Raw genomic sequence first — 19,416 nt, 5'->3', positions numbered from 1 at the left:
GCTGCTCTTCTGCAGAGTCACCCCACTGAAGGGGATTGAGCCAAGCCCCTCACAGCATGCTAGAAGTGAGCAGTCATCTTATCAGCCCAGCCTGCCTGGCCCCAGACACTGGTTTTGTGTCTCTAGCTGGGGCCAGCTACCCTCGGGAAGGGTATGCCATGGGCTTGGTTGCAAGCCCAGGGTCTGGAAAACCCCTTGATTGCCTGAAATTGCAGTGATCTGCTTTGCTTACATACCACTGTCTGCTTCTGAGCTAACATGTGTGACCATCTGACACTCCCATGAGTCCTGGGGACACAGCCTCCACTCTGGAGCTGGCGAGTACACCAGGGGAACAGACGCCCCACTCTGGAGTTGGCGAGTGTACCAGGGGAATAGAGGCCCCACTCTGGAGTTGGCGAGTGTACGAGGGAAATAGATGCCCCACTCTGGAGTTGGCGAGTGTACGAGGGGAATAGAGTCCCCACTCTGGAGTTGGCGAGTGTACGAGGGGAATAGAGGCTCCACTCTGGAGCTGGTGAGTGTACGAGGGAAACAGAGGCCCCACTCTGGAGCTGGCGAGTGTACGAGGGGAATAGAGGCCCCACTCTGGAGTTGGCAAGTGTACCAGGGGAACAGAGGCCCCACTCTGGAGTTGGCAAGTGTACGAGGGAAACAGAGGCCCCACTCTGGAGTTGGCGAGTGTACCAGGGGAATAGACGCCCAACTCTGGAGTTGGCGAGTGTACCAGGGGAACAGAGGCCCCACTCTGGAGTTGGCGAGTGTACGAGGGGAACAGAGGCCTCACTCTGGAGTTGGCGAGTGTACAAGGGAACAGAGGCTCCACTCTGGAGTTGGCGAGTGTACGAGGGAAACAGACGCCCCACTCTGGAGTTGGCGAGTGTACCAGGGGAACAGAGACCCCACTCTGGAGTTGGCGAGTGTACCAGGGGAACAGAGGCTCCACTCTGGAGTTGGCGAGTACAACTGCTAGGTTTGCCTGTTGTGTTGGTTTCCTGTGGCTTCTGTAACAAATTACCACAAACAGGATGGCTTAGAACAACGAAAGTGGGATGAGCAGGGTGGCTCACACCTATAATCCCGGCACTTTGGGAGGCTTAGGCGAGTGGATCACCTGAGGTCAGGAGTTCGAGACGAGCCTGGCCAACATGGTGAAACCCCGTCTCTACTGAAAATACGAAATTAACCGGATGTGGTGGCACGCGCCTGTAATCCCAGCTACTCGGGAGGCTGAGACAGGAGAATCACTTGAACCTGGGAGGCAGAGGCTGCAGTGAGCCGAGATCGCGCCATGCACTGCAGCCTGGGTGAGACAGAGGGAGACTCTGTCTCAAAAAAAGAGAAAAAGGAAAACAAAAGTGTATTCTCTCACAGCTCTGAGTCTAGAACTCCGATGTCAAGCGCTGGCAGGGCCGCCCCTCCGCCACAGGCTCCAGGGGAAATTTGTCCTTGCTTCTTACTGCTCCAGGTCGCTGTCGGCATTCCTTGCCTAGTGGCTGCTCACACCACTCTCTGCCTCTGTCTTCACATGGTCTTCTCCTCTGTGTCTGTTTTATTTCCACCTCTCTTTCCTCTTTTAAGGATACTTTCCATTGGATTTCATCCTGGCTCATGTAATCCAGGATTATCTCATATCAAGATCCTTAATTAATTACATCTGCAAAAACCCTTTTTCCCAGCAAGTTTGCATTCCCAAGTTCAAGAGATTTGACATGGACATATCTTTTGAGGGCCACAGTTTAGCCCACTAGAGTCCTCTTTCCCCTTTTACGATTCATTCCACAGCGTGTGACACATTTTCCCTGTCCTGAGTGTGTAATCTGAAACTGATAGGAATTGGGAAAAATTCACAGCCACTGTCTCTGTTTCACTGGAGGAGGGATGTCAGACATAGCGTTGAGCATCTGATGTGATTATACCCCAAGTTATTTGGAGACTGGTTGGTCCGGCCATGGTGTCTGAGGGTGCCCCCAGATCGCTACAGTTGGTTTTGATTTGAAATCCCAGCGTGATTCCTGACTATTTTTTCCAGAGTTTGCTCTTAGTAGCCAGTTGACCTCTTTGCTGCCTAAATGATCCTGGACTGTTTGATGCAGCTCAAGCTTGACACTGGCTTTCTTTGACCCCCAACTCCAACTTCTCATCTGGTTGCCACTGGTCATATCAGACCCTTGTGTGAAACCTACAGTGTCTGCCCTCGTACAAATGAGAAACAGAGCAAACAAGTTGTTTGTCGCAAATAACATTCAAAAAGCACCCAGAGACGGGGAGGTTGAGGCCGACTTCCCCAAGGCTCTGGTTGGCCGTGGTGGGAGTTGCAATTGCCCTTCTTTTCAGTAACTTCCTGTGGCATGAGTTGATTTTGCTTTTCAAGCATGAAAAACTTCTTTTCAGCTCTTCCCATTGGAAAACAATTACTAACATTTGCCTCCAATTTTTACTGTTAGTAGAGGTGAGAACACAACCTCCATTAAGTCCTACAACCTAGTGAAGTAGGCAACATTCTCTCTCTTCCTTTTTTTTTTTTTTTTTTTTTTTTAGAGATCTGAGGCTCAGAGAGGTTGAAAGATTTGCCTACGAAAGGGACAGTGATGAAGCTAAGCTCTAGATCCAGGATGTCTGACTTCAAATTGAAACTCCCAAAGTAATGAATTTGGAAGGGTGGGGTGTGGCCTTTCCAGGATGGGGGTCTTTTCTGCTCCCAGCGGATAGTGAAACCCCTGTCTGCACCTGGTTGGGCGTGCTGCTTTCCCAAAGGATTTTTTTAGGTCCGTCGCTGTCTTGTGGATTAGGCATTATTATCTTTAGTTTGTATCCAAATAACCTGGAGAACGGAGAGAGTAGTGACCAGCTCAGGGCCACAGTGCGATGAGGACCATCTTCTCACCTCTCTAAATGCAGGAAGAAATGCAGAGTAACGTGGAAGTGGTCCACACCTACCGCCAGCACATTGTGAATGACATGAACCCCGGCAACCTGCACCTGTTCATCAGTGCCTACAACAGGTATCGGGATGTTGTTCAGCCACATCATTGCTATTTATGAGGTGTCTTCTGTAGATCCGAAATGTGGGACAGGTGAGAGGGAGGGTATAAAATGAGTGGAAGAGGCAGGCTCTGAGTTTGAGCAAATAGATTAATAGGACAGGTGTCCCCAGGAAGGACACCTGGCCTGTAAGCTGGTTCCTGGCATTCAGCTCGTCTTGCAGGGATCTGAACAAACACTCCAGACCACTGGGGGTGCGGACGTGAGAGGGACGCAGTCGCACACTCAGAGGGTTGAGAGTAAATATGTGTGCCCGCTGCTGACCTTCACGAAAGGCCAAATGTAAGAAGAGCTAAGTGAGAGAGCAGCAAAGCACTCCTGGAGGCCGGAGATAATCCAGGCAGGCTTCTGGGAGTTTGTCATTCCAAGGATAAGGAGGACCTGAACATGGCCTTTGCCTAAGGCGTGGCCCTCTCACCCAGCACTAGGTGCTTATCTGGAGCTCAGCTAGGGGAGGAGACAGCTCAGGGCCATTGGTGTCAGCCAGAGACTCTGTAATCTTCCAGGGAGCTCACTCAACCTGCTGAGCTAGCTCTGCCACGCTCGCAGAACGGGAGATAGAAATGAGCCTCATAGTGTTTATCTCTGCTCAAATGTTAATAACGTGACTTCCTGAAATTAACATTTGTAACAGAGCTTAGTATCTGCCTCCTTTTACAATCCTGCCCTCATCTCAGTGGTAACATCCTCACTGTGGATGTGACTGAAGAAACCGAAACCTGGCAGTGCGGTTCACTTAGTAAACACTTTCTGAGAACTGGAGCAAGTCAGGCATTCGGCTGGGCGCTGGAGACGCAGAGGAGACCAGCACAGCCCACAGACTCCACACTGTCAACTCGCCCGTGCAGATAGCACCGTAATTAACTGACCCCTCTCCAAATCCCACTATGAAGGTCCTGGAATTACTGTCATTTCCTGTTGAGGAAGCAAAGGCGCAAAGAGATCCTGTGTTCTCCCCAAGGCCACACAGCTAGAAAGTGGCAGAGCATGATTTGGATCCTGCTTGTCTAACTCCAGGCTGTGAGCTGGGAAAGAGCTTCTCATGTTGGGAGCTGCAAGATAGCAGAGAGGGTGGGTGGCTGTGTGCAGGAAAGGTGGTCGGCACTGGGCTGGACCCACACTGGGCCTCACACGAGTGCAGTTCGAAACCACCACAGGGTTTGAGACAGGGAATGGAAAGATGAGGCCTGAGTTTTAAAGAGATCATTTGGGTGCTTTATAGAGGACTCAGAGTTGGTGAGGCTGGGACTTAAACTAAGAGGCTGCGAGAGCATTTGGGAGGTGGCCCCTCTGTCAGGTGGGGGCTCTGACTAGGGGGACAGGGAAGGTGGGGACCCTCTATGGTGGAGAATCTGACTTCTACTCCTGGAAAAAAAAAGCCCCACAAATATTTGTGACAAAATGAGGGGGCTCTGCTTGAAATGCATGTGTCGTGCTGTCCCTCTAACCAGGTCTGTGGACACCAAGAGGGTGTGGAGTCCTGAAAGCCACAGGGCCTCTCTCAAGTTGGGGATGTGGGTAGCTTACCAGAATGGCCACTGGCAGGACCTCCTGGGCTTGGCTGGATGGGAGTGGGAGCTTTCTCCAGGGGAGGGATCCTCATGCTAATGATGCATTTGTTTCCTGCAGCCGGCGCGACCTGGAGATTGAGCGACCAATGCCGGGAACCCACACAGTCACCCTGCAGTGAGTGGCTTTTCTCTCCCCCAGCACTTGCAGTCGGGGCTGCCCACTGTAAAGGTGGCCTTGCTGGCAGGGCCTTCTTTCTGAGTGTGGCAGGACATTGTGTCAGTGAGACCTGGATATATTCCACCCAGAGACTGAGCGTTACCCAGCCTGACTTGGACTTCTCCCTGTGCCGGTGGCATCCGTTTCTAGGGTGTCCCCATGACCTAGGCCTTTGATCTTGGAGAAGGATGGTTGATTGTACTTGGGACAGCGTTTATTAAGCACCTACTACATCAATAACTGTGTGAGGCTTTGCTCCATGAAGCCTAGGGATGGATGGCACAGAACCCAACCTTAAAGTGCTCTATACACCTCGGAGGAAAAGGCAGTCATGGACTGCATTACTGGGTTTCCACCAGTAATGATGGTGTCTTTTTGTGGCTGAGTGCACCACGTTGTGTGACACTTGGGAACCTGGCACGTCATTGCCTTTGTCCTTCATGCTGTTCTTGTTTCGGTCTTGATTGCCAGCTAAGTCCTACTTAACCATCCTTGAGGAGAAGATGCTTTAAAATAAAAGCACTGAGTTACAGAAATTCCCTGGCTGAAATTCATACTAAGTTGTGAATGACTAGTAACCAATTTTATCCTAAGATCAAAGGAGAATGAAGTAAAAGAGCAAAGGGTGTTGGGGAAACCAAAATGACATTGTAGAATGCAGGCCCCAGCCTGGCAGGCCTGGGAGTGGGACAATCTTTAAAGGAACCTTGTGCTAATTCTCTGCTCTATCCCTGACCCCAGGTGCCCTGCTCTGTTGGTGGTTGGGGACAGCTCGCCTGCAGTGGATGCCGTGGTATGTAGAAATCACAGCTGATTTCTGTGTTTAATTCAACAGGCAAAGTCTGGTTGACTTTGTTGAAGTGGCCCTGCCTGCCCCTCCTCTCCTCTGCCCCATCAGGGCAGGTGATGTTTTTTGAAATGCCATATTGGCCTTTGGGCAGAGGGCCCAGCCACTCAGTCTCTTTCCCTGGTGGCTGCCAGCCCTGGTTGCTTGGCAGTGTCTCCTCTCCCAGGTCCCCTCACCCGCCAATCTGTGTCCCATCGGCTTGTTTATATGGGCGTGTTTGCCACTTGGCTTCCTGGCCAAGAGACTCGCCTCTTATTTGGGAAGCAGCTGGATCTTTCCAAACTGACTGGTGCCTGATGAGCTGGCAGGGGAGAGAGGCACTGGGAGGCAGGGCTTAGCAAAGCTTCCTGACTCCTTTCACCCCTTAACTCCCACCTGCAACTTTGTGGCAGCAAAGAGAGGAATCTGCCTTTCAGACAACCCCACAGCTGGGGAGATGGAAGACTTAGGGGCTATGGATCAGAGTCCTGCAGTACTGCCATGCCTTGTGCAGTGATCTGCAGAGTGACATTTGCAAATGTTCATGTAGTAAATACCTGGCATGCCTTAGTGAACCATGAGTTTCTTACGGGCTGACTGACTGGAGATAATCATGGGATACATCAATAGAGATACACTGTTCAAATCAAGGGAGGTGATAGTTTTACTTTAAGCATTTTGAACATCCTGGGTTACATATGGGTATTCTGCCCAATTCCAGATGCCCCTTTCAAGAGGTTCACTGACAAAATGAAGAGAGAAACCAGTGTGATTTTACATGAAGAATAGTTGTTAGATCTGGGAATATTAAACCTGTAGAATCTCTGGCAGCTGCTGGTTAAACAAGGATATTTATTTAGCAGATATTTCTACAGTACTGTTTACATTTCAGCTAATCTTCATAATAACCTTTTGAAAAAAGATATTAGCTCCATTTTATTGATGAGGAAACTGAGGCCCAAAGAAGTTAAATCACTTATCCAAGTTGTCACAGCTGGTAATGGCAAGGCTGGGATTTCAAGCCACATCTGCTGAATCCCAAACTCCACATACTTTCTTCTTTGCCAGCAGAAATACTGGAGTTTCTGGTGACGGTGGCAGAGTGGCGGAGAAGGGGGAGATGTTTTGGCTTTGGCTTCATGTAGAAAATTAACAGATTTCCTCCCTCTTGTGCAGGTGGAGTGCAACTCAAAATTAGACCCAACAAAGACCACTCTCCTCAAGGTACAGGGAAAACAGTGGGGGTTCGTGTTTGTTATTTCTTAGAAACTCTCAGACGTTTTCTGCAACATTGAGTTAGGCTTGAAAAAGGCAAGGCACACGATCAGAAACTATAGAATTAATGATTTAATCTATCTGTTTATGAACATATATTGGGTGCTGACTGGTGATCTGAGGCTGCAAAGATGAGGGATCCTTCTCTGGGACTGCAGGAATCAATAGGCTGCTGGTCTGGGAGCTTTGGGGATAGAGGGACCAGGGATGGCTTGGCAAGGGCCCTCCATAGGCTGGGGCCAGGACATTCCTCCAAGAGGGGCTCTCTGCTTGTCACAATAAGAAGAGACGTGTCCCACGGCCGGGGAAGGTCAGGACTTTGTCCAGCAAGTTCATCTGAGCACATAGTGAGCCAGCTCACTCGCAGCTGGATTTGAGGGTCTGTAGCAACCTCCGCCAGTCCCTTGCCAGTTATGACTGATTGCACAATGCAAACCACTGGCTGTTTGTGGCGGCCTCGTCCGGAGATGCAGCCCAAGAGTGGGAACCTTTCAGAGGGGCCTCTCAGCTGGGGTGCACCCCTGCAGGGGCAGATGACCAGGCGGGACCTGGGTGGAGATGAGGCGGCTCCCTCGCACTGGGGGAAGGACAAAGAGGTGGCATCTGTAGGTCACCGTGCCCTCAACTTCCCCCATAGAAGTAGAATGCCTTTGGAAGGCATGTAGGGGGTGTCCGATACTTATTGAGTGGGAGCCTGTTTTCCTGTATTGGGCTCTTTACGTAGATTTTCTTTCAAGATTCCCTCAAAAGGAAATTGCAAGATTAGAAGCTGCTGGGCGTCAAGCTTGCATAATGCCGTACTTTGAGGGCGGTTGTCACAAGTATCACAAAATGGGTGGCTTAAAGCAACAGATATTTATTCCCTTTTAGTTCTGGAAGCTAAAAGTCCGAAATCAAGGTGTGGGCAGGGCCGTGCTCCCTCTGAAGGTGCTAGGGGAGAATGCTGCCTGCCTCTTCCAGCTTCTGGTGGCTGCTGGCCACACTTGGTTCACCTTAGCTAGTAGACACATCACTCCAGTCTCTGCCTCCATCCTCACTCAGCGCTCTCCCGATTGTATCTCTGCGTCTATGTCCAGATTTCCTTCTTCTTTTAATAACAGCAGCCGTTAGATTTAGGGCCCGCTCTAATGCGACATGACCTCATCTTAACTTGATTTTACCTGCAAAGACCCTATTTCCAAGTATAGCCGCAGTGATAGGTACTGGGGTTAGGACTTCAGTATGTCTATTTTGGGGACACAATTCAACCACAACCTACAGCGAAGGGTAGGTGGCCTGACTGAGGTGGGGTGGCCGATTTGATGGTAGATCCGGAAACAGAACTCACTTAGGCCTGATTCTGGAGACTTCCACAGCGCCAGTCTAATGTGCTGAGTGCCCCGCCTGGAGGAAAAATTCGGGCATCCTGCTCCCTGCGTGCTGGTTGAGCTGAGGGCTGCCCCAGGTCAGTGTCGCTTTGTGGCTAGTGTTGGGGGTCCAGACTTGAGGCGCCCTGGGCTGTAGGATGCCCACAGCCTCACCACTCCCACGAACTCCTCCAGCCCCATTTCACCCCAGGCCACCCTCCCCGCAGCCTCCGCCTGCTCCCTTGCTGTCAGCCCTGCCCATTTCCAGGCTGGCTGCACAGTCTCACAGCCTGCAATGGCCTCTTGCGGTTCGGTGATTTCACAGGGACTTCGAAGGTCCACCATTTAGGAAGGGTACCGGTCAGGAGCTGAATCCGGCCTGAAGACCCAAATTCAACCACTTCCTTTTGAGGGAACCTTTCAAGGGAATATATGAAGAGGGTCTTGCTTATCAAACCCTTTCGGGTCGGAGAGATCCTGGCCTGGAACCTTGCGAGTCCCTCAAGCTCTTCCTGGCCCAGTTTCTGCCTGTAAAATGGGACTGCTGTACCTTCCATGGTTCTTGGGGAATGGAGTGAAATTATCTGTAGGGCCTAGCGTAGTGCCTGGCACGTAGCAAGCTGCAAGTGATGGTTGCCACGGAGACACCAGCAGCCTTGGCTGGTGGGGCTGGAGTGTTCCCTACCCACGGTCCACCCTGTTCCTCCTTTGTAAGGCAGGACAAGGCAGGGCAGGGCAGCGGGCGGATGGGCATCCTTTCGGAAAAAACTCAGAGCGCAGAGGGCCTTGGCTGTGGTGTTTGGCACTAACGAGCTTCCCTCTCTCCTAGATGGCGGACTGTGGCGGCCTCCCGCAGATCTCCCAGGTGAGTGCCACATTGGCTTTTGCATTATACAGCTGTCACTTCCCCCTGGGTGGAGTGCATGTGCCTCTGTGACACCTGTTCCCTCATTACCTTGCTGTGACATTGGATGACAGTTTGTGGACTGTTGGGAAAAGGTGCTATATAGGAGGACTCTGATTCCCTAGGAACCAACCCCTGTGGAGTAGGTGATACTGCGGTTGACAGAGGTTGGGGGATTTGCCAAGTAGACACACCTTGGTCATCATGGGTCAGAATCTGGGTATGTCTGCCCCAAAGACCACGGGCTTCTGCTGGAGTGAAGGGCCGCAAGGAGCTCCAGCCCAGAGCAGAGGGACATGGAGGAGATTAAGCCAAATTGTGTGTGTGTGCATGCATGTTTGTGTGTGTGCATGTGTACACGTCTGTGTGTGTGCATTTGTACACGTCTGTGTGTGTGCATGTGTAAATGTGTGTGCACATGTACAAATAAACACATTGATCAACGTAATGTGTTTGCTACGTAACTGATCCCTTCAATTTCCCCTCCTATAAGGAATCTCACCAACCTAACAAGTAAACTTTTAATTTGTTGTCTTATAATTTTATATCCTGACAGTTTTGTGTTCCATCTTAAAATGAAATAGAGTTTTTTGTCATCTTTTTTATCCAAAACCTGCCCTGCCTCCTTTCTTCCTCCTTTTTTTCTTTCTCTACTTAAAATGAGAACAGATGTAACCCTGGTCATAATTAAAAGAATTTTCAGAGCTTCAGAGGAGTGCAACGAGCACAGGCTTCGAGGACACCAGCACAGGGGGGAGCAATTCCTGTGTGACACTGTCATCCTCATGCCCTTGCAGGTTGGGTGTATGTTTACACAGGGTTTTCCCATCCTTGATTAAATTAGGTCCTTGCAATAGCCCTCAGAGGTGGGAAGAGCAAGCATTTTATCCCAGTGTCACAGAAGAGGAAACTGAGGCCAAAAGTTGAGAGAGATTGCCCATGATTACTGGAGCTAAAATTGGGCCCAAGTGTTCTCATTCCCAAGCTTGTATTCTTGGTTCTCTCCACCATCTCGAACACAGGCGTCCCTGTTCCCTGCAGCCCTGACCTGCTTCTCTTGTCTCTTTCTTCCACTGTCACACAAATTCCAGAGGGCAATTTGAGCATAGCCGCTCTTTTAAATGTCATTTGGCTCTTTGTGGAACCCTGGCAGGAGTTAGTGGAGAGCAGGGAGGGGGGTCAGCCCAGCCTCTACCAGTGCCCTCTCACTGCCTCAGGAGAATAGGACCCAGGGCACTGGATAGAACAGTTGGGATTAACTGAAGAACAGATACGCCTTGCACGTATGCCCTTGATATTTGAGCATTCACCTCCAAGTTTACATTAAATGAACTGAGAGAACTGGTAGAACTGGATGTGGTCTCAGCATTCCATACGCATTTCACTGAAAGTAGCCCAGTTAGTTGTTAATTAATTGGTTTGTTTACCCATCCAACGAACCATCCAACCATCATCCGTTCATTCTTCTTCATATCCTTTCTTCCTTTATTTGTCCTTCTTTTGTTCATATTTCTCTTTTTTCTTCCTTTTGTCCATCAATTCTTTTTTTAATCCATCTTTCCTTCCTTCCTTCCTTGTCTTCCTTTCTTTCTTTTTTCCTTCCTTCTTTCCATCCATCCTTTTCTTTCCACCCATCCATCTATCCATCATCCCTTCTTTCAGCCAGCCTGCTATTGAGGCTGACAGTGACTTGCCTCAAGAACAAGTGTTGTAGGTTTGGAGAGCCCTGGGTTAATGTACAGGACCCACCACTTACTTGTTGTGGGACCCTGAGTGGATTTACCTGTCCAAATCTGTTCAGCTATGAAATGTATCTAAGGTAGCACTGACCTCGTGAGGGGTTGTCAGGAGTAAATGAATGAACGCAGCAAAGCCCCTTGCATTGGGAGTGGCTCATGATGCCGATGCAGTTATGTTCCACTTGCTGGGTTAGACATGTCCCTTTGTGGATGGTAATCTCCCCAGAAACACACAGAAATAGCTGTGATACTCTGCCCTGTATTACAGGTGAGGAAACTGGCTCAGACAGGTCATGTAACTTGTCCAAGTTCCACAGCTGTGGGGTGAATTTCCCATCATTGTCCCATACTCTTCCTTTTACTTTTGTGTTTTGTCCTGTCAACACGTGATGGCTTTTGTCTTGAGCCAAACTCTCAAATGAAGGTGACCACAGGCACAGCCCCCCATGGCCTCGGGTGATCTGGTTCCCCAGCAACTGACTGCATTTTCTCTCCTTGTCTCTTGCAGCCGGCCAAGCTCGCTGAGGCCTTCAAGTACTTCGTGCAGGGCATGGGATACAGTGAGTATGGCATTCCCCGTGTGCAGTGGGTCGGGGCATGTGTCGGAATTGGAAGTGCTCTGTCCTGAGCCAGGTTTGGATGAGCAATTCTGTGTCCCCCTGGCCAGCTTCAGCTTTCTGGGAGGAAAGAGTTAGGTGTGTGGAGGGCATGTGGCAGCCTGGAGGATCTAGCCTCTCATGTATCAGTGAGGCTCATTTTTCCTCCTTTGTTGAACAGAAGTTGTTTCACACCAGGGATTTTGGGGGGTTTAGATGAAGACTGTCCCTTTAAGCACCAAGACAATGACCAACAGTGAAACAATAACATTTTTAAAAATTTTGATCACAAGTTTTAAGAGACCACCAGCTACAGTGATGATGAAGATGGTGTCGACGTTGATGAAAGATTACTAACACATTATTTTATCTCACTGAACCATCACAGTACTCCTTTGACATATTCTTAGCCCATCTTATCAATGATGAAGCTGAGGCTTCGGGGTTGTAAGTGGGGAGCAGAGGGCGGATCTGTGGAAATTCTTTGAAGACTGTGAAGCTCTGTGGAAGTGGCTCACAAAGTTGCTTATGTTCAAGGTGGAGCATGCCATAGTCAAGTCATGAGCTTTGGGAAGTGGAGGATACATTGGAAGCATCATTCAGGAACTCACTCGTTCTTATTTTGCAGTTATAGTTTGTTAGACACATACAGCCTTTTTTCCAGAAGTGCTGTCCCAGGACTAGGACAGACCCTGGCGAGTTGTAACTCGGCTGAACAGCAGCCACACTCAGTGCTGTGGGCTTGTCAGCCATGGTCCTTCTGACCCTACTGTTTGGAACTATAATTCGTGTGTCCTTCCTTACTAGGAAGTTATTGAACTTCTGATCCCATTTATCATTTCCTTAAACTGTTTGCCCATGTATAGTAAGAGTATGCTTGGTAAGCTGACTGCAGTCCTAGCATTGACCTTAGCCATGATTAGCTCTAGCAAGGCAAGGCTGGCAGGTTTGATTTCCATGCCTCAGGCTCAGGCAGGATCCACATCCCCAGGTGCCCTCTTCCAACAGAAGCTATCTGCTAGTGGGCCTCCTGCCTTTCTAGCCTGCTTTCCCCGACTGAAGTTGCAGGCAAAGGCTGTGATTGGAGACAGCCATGGAGACAGCCGCGGGCAGCCCTGCTTTACCCTGCACGGTGTGAATTGTGGCTCCCATTTGTCTTGGTCCCGCCAGGGTTTGGATTTCTGCTTTGAGAGTGTGTTCTGGAGAGAAAGGAAGTGAATGCTAGACCTCATCTTTCTCCCCAAATCGGCTTCTATTACCAGAAAGCCGAAGCCTCCTGCAGGTCTTGGGGGGAAAATAACAGGAAGAGCTATGGTCTCAAAGGCATCAGCCAAAGAGAAGGAAAGGAACTGGTCACTGGCCTTCTGCACACCACGGGGTGCTGGCTTGATGAACCCTTTGCACACCTGACATCAGTGCTCACTGTACGCTTCTCATCCTGCTCAGTAGACATCCCAGATTTGTGGGTGAGAAGTAGGGGCTCAGAGAAATATGTGAGCTGCAGATGTGGCATTGACCCCAATTCTTTCTGAATTCAAAACTAGCTCTTTAAGACAATTCAGCAAGGATTAATTCTATTTGGGAGTGCCTGCCATCAAAAGCCCCTCCCTGTGCCTATCAAGGAGATAACATAAGCCCTGCATGCTTGGTGTGGATCAACTGCCCCTGTTTCTGATGTCTGACTCAGTGTGGCCTCCTAGCCATGATGCTTCAGTTGGGTGGAGTACTAGTTTCCTAAAGCTGCCGTAACAAATCTCCACAAACTGGGTGGCTGAAAACAATAGAAATCCATTCTCTCAAAGTTCAGGAGGCCTAAAGTCCAAAATCAAGGTGTGGGCAGGGCCTTGCTCCCTCCAACGCTGCTGTGGAAGAACCTTCATGCCTCTTCCTGGCTTCTGGTGGCCCCAGCAATCCTTGGCTTTACGTGGCTTGTGGCTGCATCACTCCAATCTCGGCCTCTGTCTTTGCGTGGACTTCTCCCCTGCATATCCCTGTGTGCTGTTTCTATAAGGACATCACAGTCATTGGGTTTAGGGTTCCCTCTCAACCCAGGATGATTTCATCTCAAGATCCTTAACTAATTACATATGCAAAGACCCTATTTCCAAATAAGGTTCCCTTCTGAAGTTTCAGGTAGGTGTGAATCTTCTGGGACACTGTCCCATCCGGTACAGGTGGGCAGGATTGTTCCTCCTCATTCCACCCCATCAGCACGTGCTACCCCATCAGCATGTGCCACTTGCACGTGCCATGTGCAAGAGCATTTGAGGTCTTAGAGAAGATCCCAAAGAATAGACAGCGCCCTTGTTAGCACCTGGGCTGACAGGCTTCTTTGGGAGAGATGACAACGAATAGCCATGCCAGGAACTTGCCGTGTGGCCCCTCTCCCTTTCCCCACCTGTGATGTGCAGGGCCACTGACCCCAGGTGTCCTCCCTGCTCCAGTGATCATGGACAGCATGGGGTCATGGGCATACACACAGGTGCTGATACCAGGGGTCAGTATTTAACATACTTGCTTTACAGATGGGAACAGGGAGGCTCAGGGGGACACTCTCAAAATTACACAGCTTTTAAGAGGTGGCAGAATTGGGGTTCAGACCCAGATCTGGGTTCAAGTCACTCATGGTGTGATTGCGGCAGTTCCTTCCCGCATCTGGGCCTTGCCATCTCTCTCTCCGAGTGGACATGGAGAGGACGGGGGCCCAGCAGCTGGATGGCTGCAGGGATCAAGTCTTCTCTGGGGCTGGCACGCAGAAGAGCATGTGGCTGGTGGACGGGCATGCCTGGCTCCTCACCTGGCAGTCTCCTGCCCTCTAACCGGCTGTCTCTTGTTCCCCTAGTGCCCTCGGCTAGCATGACCCGCCTGATGCGGTCCCGCACAGCCTCTGGTTCCAGCGTCACTTCTCTGGATGGCACCCGCAGCCGCTCCCACACCAGCGAGGGCACCCGAAGCCGCTCCCACACCAGCGAGGGCACCCGCAGCCGCTCCCACACCAGCGAGGGGGCCCACCTGGACATCACCCCCAACTCGGGTGCTGCTGGGAACAACGCCGGGCCCAAGTCCATGGAGGTCTCCTGCTAGGCGGCCTGCCCAGCTGCCGCCCCCGGACTCTGATCTCTGTAGTGGCCCCCTCCTCCCCAGCCCCTTTTCGCCCCCTGCCTGCCACACTGCGCCTAACTCGGTATTAATCCAAAGCTTATTTTGTAAGAGTGAGCTCTGGTGGAGACAAATGGGGTCTATTACGTGGGTGCCCTCTCCAAAGGCGGGGTGGCGGTGGACCAAAGGAAGGAAGCAAGCATCTCCGCATCGCATCCTCTTCCATTAACTAGTGGCCTGTTGCCACTCTCCTCCCCTCCCTCAGAGACACCAAACTGCCAAAAACAAGACACGTAGCAGCACACACTTCACAAAGCCAAGCCTAGGCTGCCCTGAGCATCCTGGTTCAAACGGGTGCCTGGTCAGAAGGCCAGCCGCCCACTTCCCGTTTCCTCTTTAACTGAGGAGAAGCTGATCCAGTTTCCGCAAACAAAATCCTTTTCTCATTTGGGGAGGGGGGTAATAGTGACATGCAGGCACCTCTTTTAAACAGGCAGAACAGGAAAGGGGAAAAGGTGGGATTTATGTCGAGGCTAGAGGAATTTGGAACAACAAATCTGTGTAGTTAACTTGAAGAAACCGATTTTTAAAGTTGGTGCGTCTAGAAAGCTTTGAATGCAGAAGCAAACAAGCTTGATTTTTCTAGCATCCTCTTAATGTGCTGCAAAAGCAGGCAACAAAATCTGGCTTTACAGACAAAAATATTTCAGCAAACGTTGGGCATCATGGTTTTTGAAGGCTTTAGTTCTGCTTTCTGCCTCTCCTCCACAGCCCCAACCTCCCACCCCTGATACATGAGCCAGTGATTATTCTTGTTCAGGGAGAAGATCATTTAGATTTGTTTTGCATTCCTTAGAATGGAGGGCAACATTCCACAGCTGCCCTGGCTGTGATGAGTGTCCTTGCAGGGGCCGGGGTAGGAGCACTGGGGTGGGGCGGAATTGGGGTTACTCGATGTAAGGGATTCCTTATGGTTGTGTTGAGATCCAGTGCAGTTGTGATTTCTGTGGATCCCAGCTTGGTTCCAGGAATTTTGTGTGATTGGCTTAAATCCAGTTTTCAATCTTCGACAGCTGGGCTGGAACGTGAACTCAGTAGCTGAACCTGTCTGACCCGGTCACGTTCTTGGATCCTCAGAACTCTTTGCTCTTGTCGGGGTGGGGGGTGGGAACTCACGTGGGGAGCGGTGGCTGAGAAAATGTAAGGATTCTGGAATACGTATTCCATGGGACTTTCCTTCCCTCTCCTGCTTCCTCTTTTCCCGCTCCCTAACCTTTCGCCGAATGGGGCAGCACCACTGACGTTTCTGGGTGGCCAGTGCGGCTGCCAGGTTCCTGTACTACTGCCTTGTACTTTTCATTTTGGCTCACCGTGGATTTTCTCATAGGAAGTTTGGTCGGAGTGAATTGAATATTGTAAGTCAGCCACTGGGACCCGAGGATTTCTGGGACCCCGCAGTTGGGAGGAGGAAGTAGTCCAGCCTTCCAGGTGGCGTGAGAGGCAATGACTCGTTACCTGCCGCCCATCACCTTGGAGGCCTTCCCTGGCCTTGAGTAGAAAAGTCGGGGATCGGGGCAAGAGAGGCTGAGTACGGATGGGAAACTATTGTGCACAAGTCTTTCCAGAGGAATTTCTTAATGAGATATTTGTATTTATTTCCAGACCAATAAATTTGTAACTTTGCAGCGGCTTGTGTCTTTTTTCTGTCCCTGAGAGATTGTGTGTGTGAAACATTGCAGTGCAGGGATGGCTGTTTCACTGGGGGGGTTGCCCGTCCTTGACACCTAGGGGACCCCAGCCCCTCATCTCTGGAATTCTTTCCTCGGAGCATCACATCCAGCAGAAATTTAAGTCAGCTCATATGTTAATTCTAATTTCCCGGTGGCCACATTTTCAAAAGTGGAAAGAAACAGATGAAATTAATTTTAATAATACATTTCATTTATCTCAAGACGTCTAAAATATTACCACTTCTATAAAAACTATTGACCTGGTATTTTGCATTCTTTTTTCATTCTAGGAACTCCAGTGTGTTTCACACTCGCAACGCATTCAGACCAGCTGCATTTCAATTGCCCAGTAGCTTGGGCAGCACAGTGATGAGGATAAAAAACTTTTCAACCTATAATTCGAGGAAAACAGCTTTTTTATTTTTAATATTTATTTTTATTTTTTGAAACGTAGTCTCACTTTGTCACCCAGGCTCAAGTGCAGTGGCACAATCTTCGCTAATTGCAACCTCCACCTCCCAGGTTCAAGCAGTTCTCGTGCCTTAGCCTGCTGAGTAGCTGGGATTACAGGCATGCGCCACCATGCCCAGATAATTTATTTTTATTTTTATTTTTAGTAGAGATGGGGTTTTTGCCATGGCCAGGCTGGTCTCGAACTCCTGACCTCAAGTGATCCGTCCACCTAGGCCTCCCAGAGTGCTGGGATTACAGGCATGAGTCACCGTACCCAGGCTACATTTTGTTTGGATTACAAACAACTGTATGTGGAAAGATCATTCCTTTTCTCATGCCCAATGACAACCATTGTAATGCTTGTTTTCTACTCTACATTAAAAAAAAGAGATTTTAGTGTAACCTCTTATTTAAACTAAGATTAGTTTAAAATGTACAGACAGTTGCAAACAATACAGAGAGTTGCCATATAGCCTGTACTTAGTGACCCCTGTCACTAATATCTGACGTTACTGCATACTTGTCACAACCGGGAGATCAGTTGGACGTTGCTGTTAACTAAGCCCTGGACCATATTGAGAATTCACTGGGGTTCCCCTAATGTCCTCTCTCTGTCCAGGATCCCATCTGGGACACCCCATTACATTTTGTCATCATGTCTCAGCTTCCTCTGGCTTGTAACAGTTTCTCAGATTTGATTTTATTTATTTATTTATTTTTACTTGAGATGGAGTCTTGCTCTGTCGCCCAGGCTGGAGTGCAGTGGTGTGATCTCGGCTCACTGCAACCTCTGCCTTCCAAGTTCAAGCAATTCTCCTACCTCACCCTCCCAAGTAACTGGGATTACAGGCGCAGGCTGCCACGCCCAGCTAATTTTTTTGTATTTTAGTAGAGACGGGTTTTCACTGTGTTGTCCAGGCTGGTCTCCAACTTCTGAGCTCAGGTAATCCACCCGCCTTGGCCTCCCAAAGTGCTTGGATTACAGGTGTGAGCCACCGCGACCGGCCAGATTTTCCTTTTTCTTTGACAGCGTTGAGAAGCACTAGTCAGGCATTCTGTCGCAAGTCTCCCCACTGAGGTTTGTAAGTAGTTTTTCTCACAGTACAACTTGGGGCTGTGGGTTTTTCGGGGAAACCCACAGAGGTGATTTGTCCTGCTTCTCACATCATATCCAGGCCACACGCTATCACTGTGGTTTATCACTGATGGGATTAATGGTGATGGCGTGGCTGGGGTAGTGTTTGCCAGATTTCTCTATCGTCAGGTTACCCTTTCCACTTTTCCATATTCATTCTTTGGAAGTGTGAACCCCCAAAATTTGAGACAGGTCTCTGTTAATTTAGAAAGTTTATTTTGCCAAGGCTGAGGACAGGCACCTGTGACAGCCTCAGGAGGTCCTGACGACCTGTGCCCAAGGTGATCGGGGCACAGTTTGGTTTTATACATTTTCGGAAGACCTGAGACCGCAATCCATACATGTAAGAACCATACAGCCGGGCGCGGTGGCTCACGCCTGTAATCCCAGCACTTTGGGAGGTCGAGGCAGGTGGATCACGAGGTCAGGAGATAGAGACCATCCTGGCTAACATGGTGAAACCCCGTCTCTATGAAAAATACAAAAAAATTAGCCGGGCATGGTGGCAGATGCCTGTAGTCCCAGCTGAGGCAGGAGAATGGTGTGAACCCGGGAAGCGGAGCCTGCAGTGAGCCAAGATTGCACCACTGCACTCCAGCTCCAGCCCGGGCGACAGAGTGAGACTCCGTCTCAAAAAAAAAAAAAAAAAAACCGTACATAGGTTCCATCCAGAAACGGGGACAACTAGAAGCAGGGAGGGGAATTCCAGGTCACAGTTAGGTGAGAGACAGACACTTGGTTCCATTCTTTTTTTAAAATTTTTATTTTATTATTATTATACTTTAAGTTTTAGGGTACATGTGCACAGCATGCACATTTTGAGCTTCTGGTTAGCCTTTCCAAAGGAGGCAATCAGAACATGCGTCTATCTCAGGGAGCAGAGGGATGACTTTGAATAGAATAGGCAGGTTTGCCCTGATCAATTTCCAACTTGACTTTCCCCTTTAGCTTAGTGATTTTGGGGGCCCCAAGATTCTCCTTTCATAGAAGCAAGTCACTAAGTGCAGCCCACACTCAAGGACATGCCCCCACTGAAAACAGCTATCATGCTGTTCCCTATGTTGGTTTTTCTTCACTTCCCTTGAAGAGTTTCTTAGGCTGCGTGAAATGTTTGGCTGTAAACACTTTCTAAGTCTGCACCATCGTGCAGCATGTGGATGTGCCATAGTTCACAGCCCTGCTGTTTAGGATCTAGACTTGGAAGAAAGAGGGGACATCACCTCAGCACAGAAGAGCAAGAGGGCGTTCCCAGCAGAGGGGCCAGTTTGGGCACCAGCACTGAGGGTGGATGGTATGCATCTTTTTTTTTTTTTTTTTTTTGAGTTGGAGTTTTGCCCTTGTCACCCAGGCTGGAGTGCAATGGCATGATCTCGGCTCACTGCAACTTCTGCCTCCTGGGTTCAAGCGATTCTCCTGCCTCAGCCTCTGGAGTAGCTGGGATTACAAGCATGTGCCACCATGCCCAGCTAATTTTTTGTATTTTTAGTAGAGACAGGATTTCACCACGTTGGTCAGGCAGGTCTTGAACTCCTGATCTCAG

General features: G+C 49.6%; 1 protein-coding gene across 3 annotated transcripts in view; it reads left to right on the top strand.

Annotated features, from left to right (window-relative positions):
- Positions 1-16,243, top strand: part of NDRG1 (N-myc downstream regulated 1) — a 60,255-nt gene extending 44,012 nt beyond the window's left edge. For all 3 annotated transcript variants that reach the window (XM_009455958.5, XM_009455959.5, XM_054657033.2), the window contains exons 10-16: positions 2,902-3,005; positions 4,675-4,731; positions 5,515-5,566; positions 6,776-6,823; positions 9,050-9,085; positions 11,372-11,423; positions 14,302-16,243. In XM_009455958.5, coding sequence (XP_009454233.2) covers positions 2,902-3,005; positions 4,675-4,731; positions 5,515-5,566; positions 6,776-6,823; positions 9,050-9,085; positions 11,372-11,423; positions 14,302-14,543 — 591 coding nt within the window. In that variant the 3' untranslated portion in view covers positions 14,544-16,243. The remainder of the gene's footprint in view (positions 1-2,901; positions 3,006-4,674; positions 4,732-5,514; positions 5,567-6,775; positions 6,824-9,049; positions 9,086-11,371; positions 11,424-14,301) is intronic.
- The last annotated feature ends 3,173 nt before the right edge of the window (positions 16,244-19,416 follow it).

This window comes from Pan troglodytes, chromosome 7, assembly GCF_028858775.2.
Source record: "Pan troglodytes isolate AG18354 chromosome 7, NHGRI_mPanTro3-v2.0_pri, whole genome shotgun sequence".
Taxonomy (NCBI): Eukaryota; Metazoa; Chordata; class Mammalia; order Primates; family Hominidae; genus Pan; species Pan troglodytes.
This window is presented reverse-complemented; position numbering and strand designations above follow the sequence as displayed.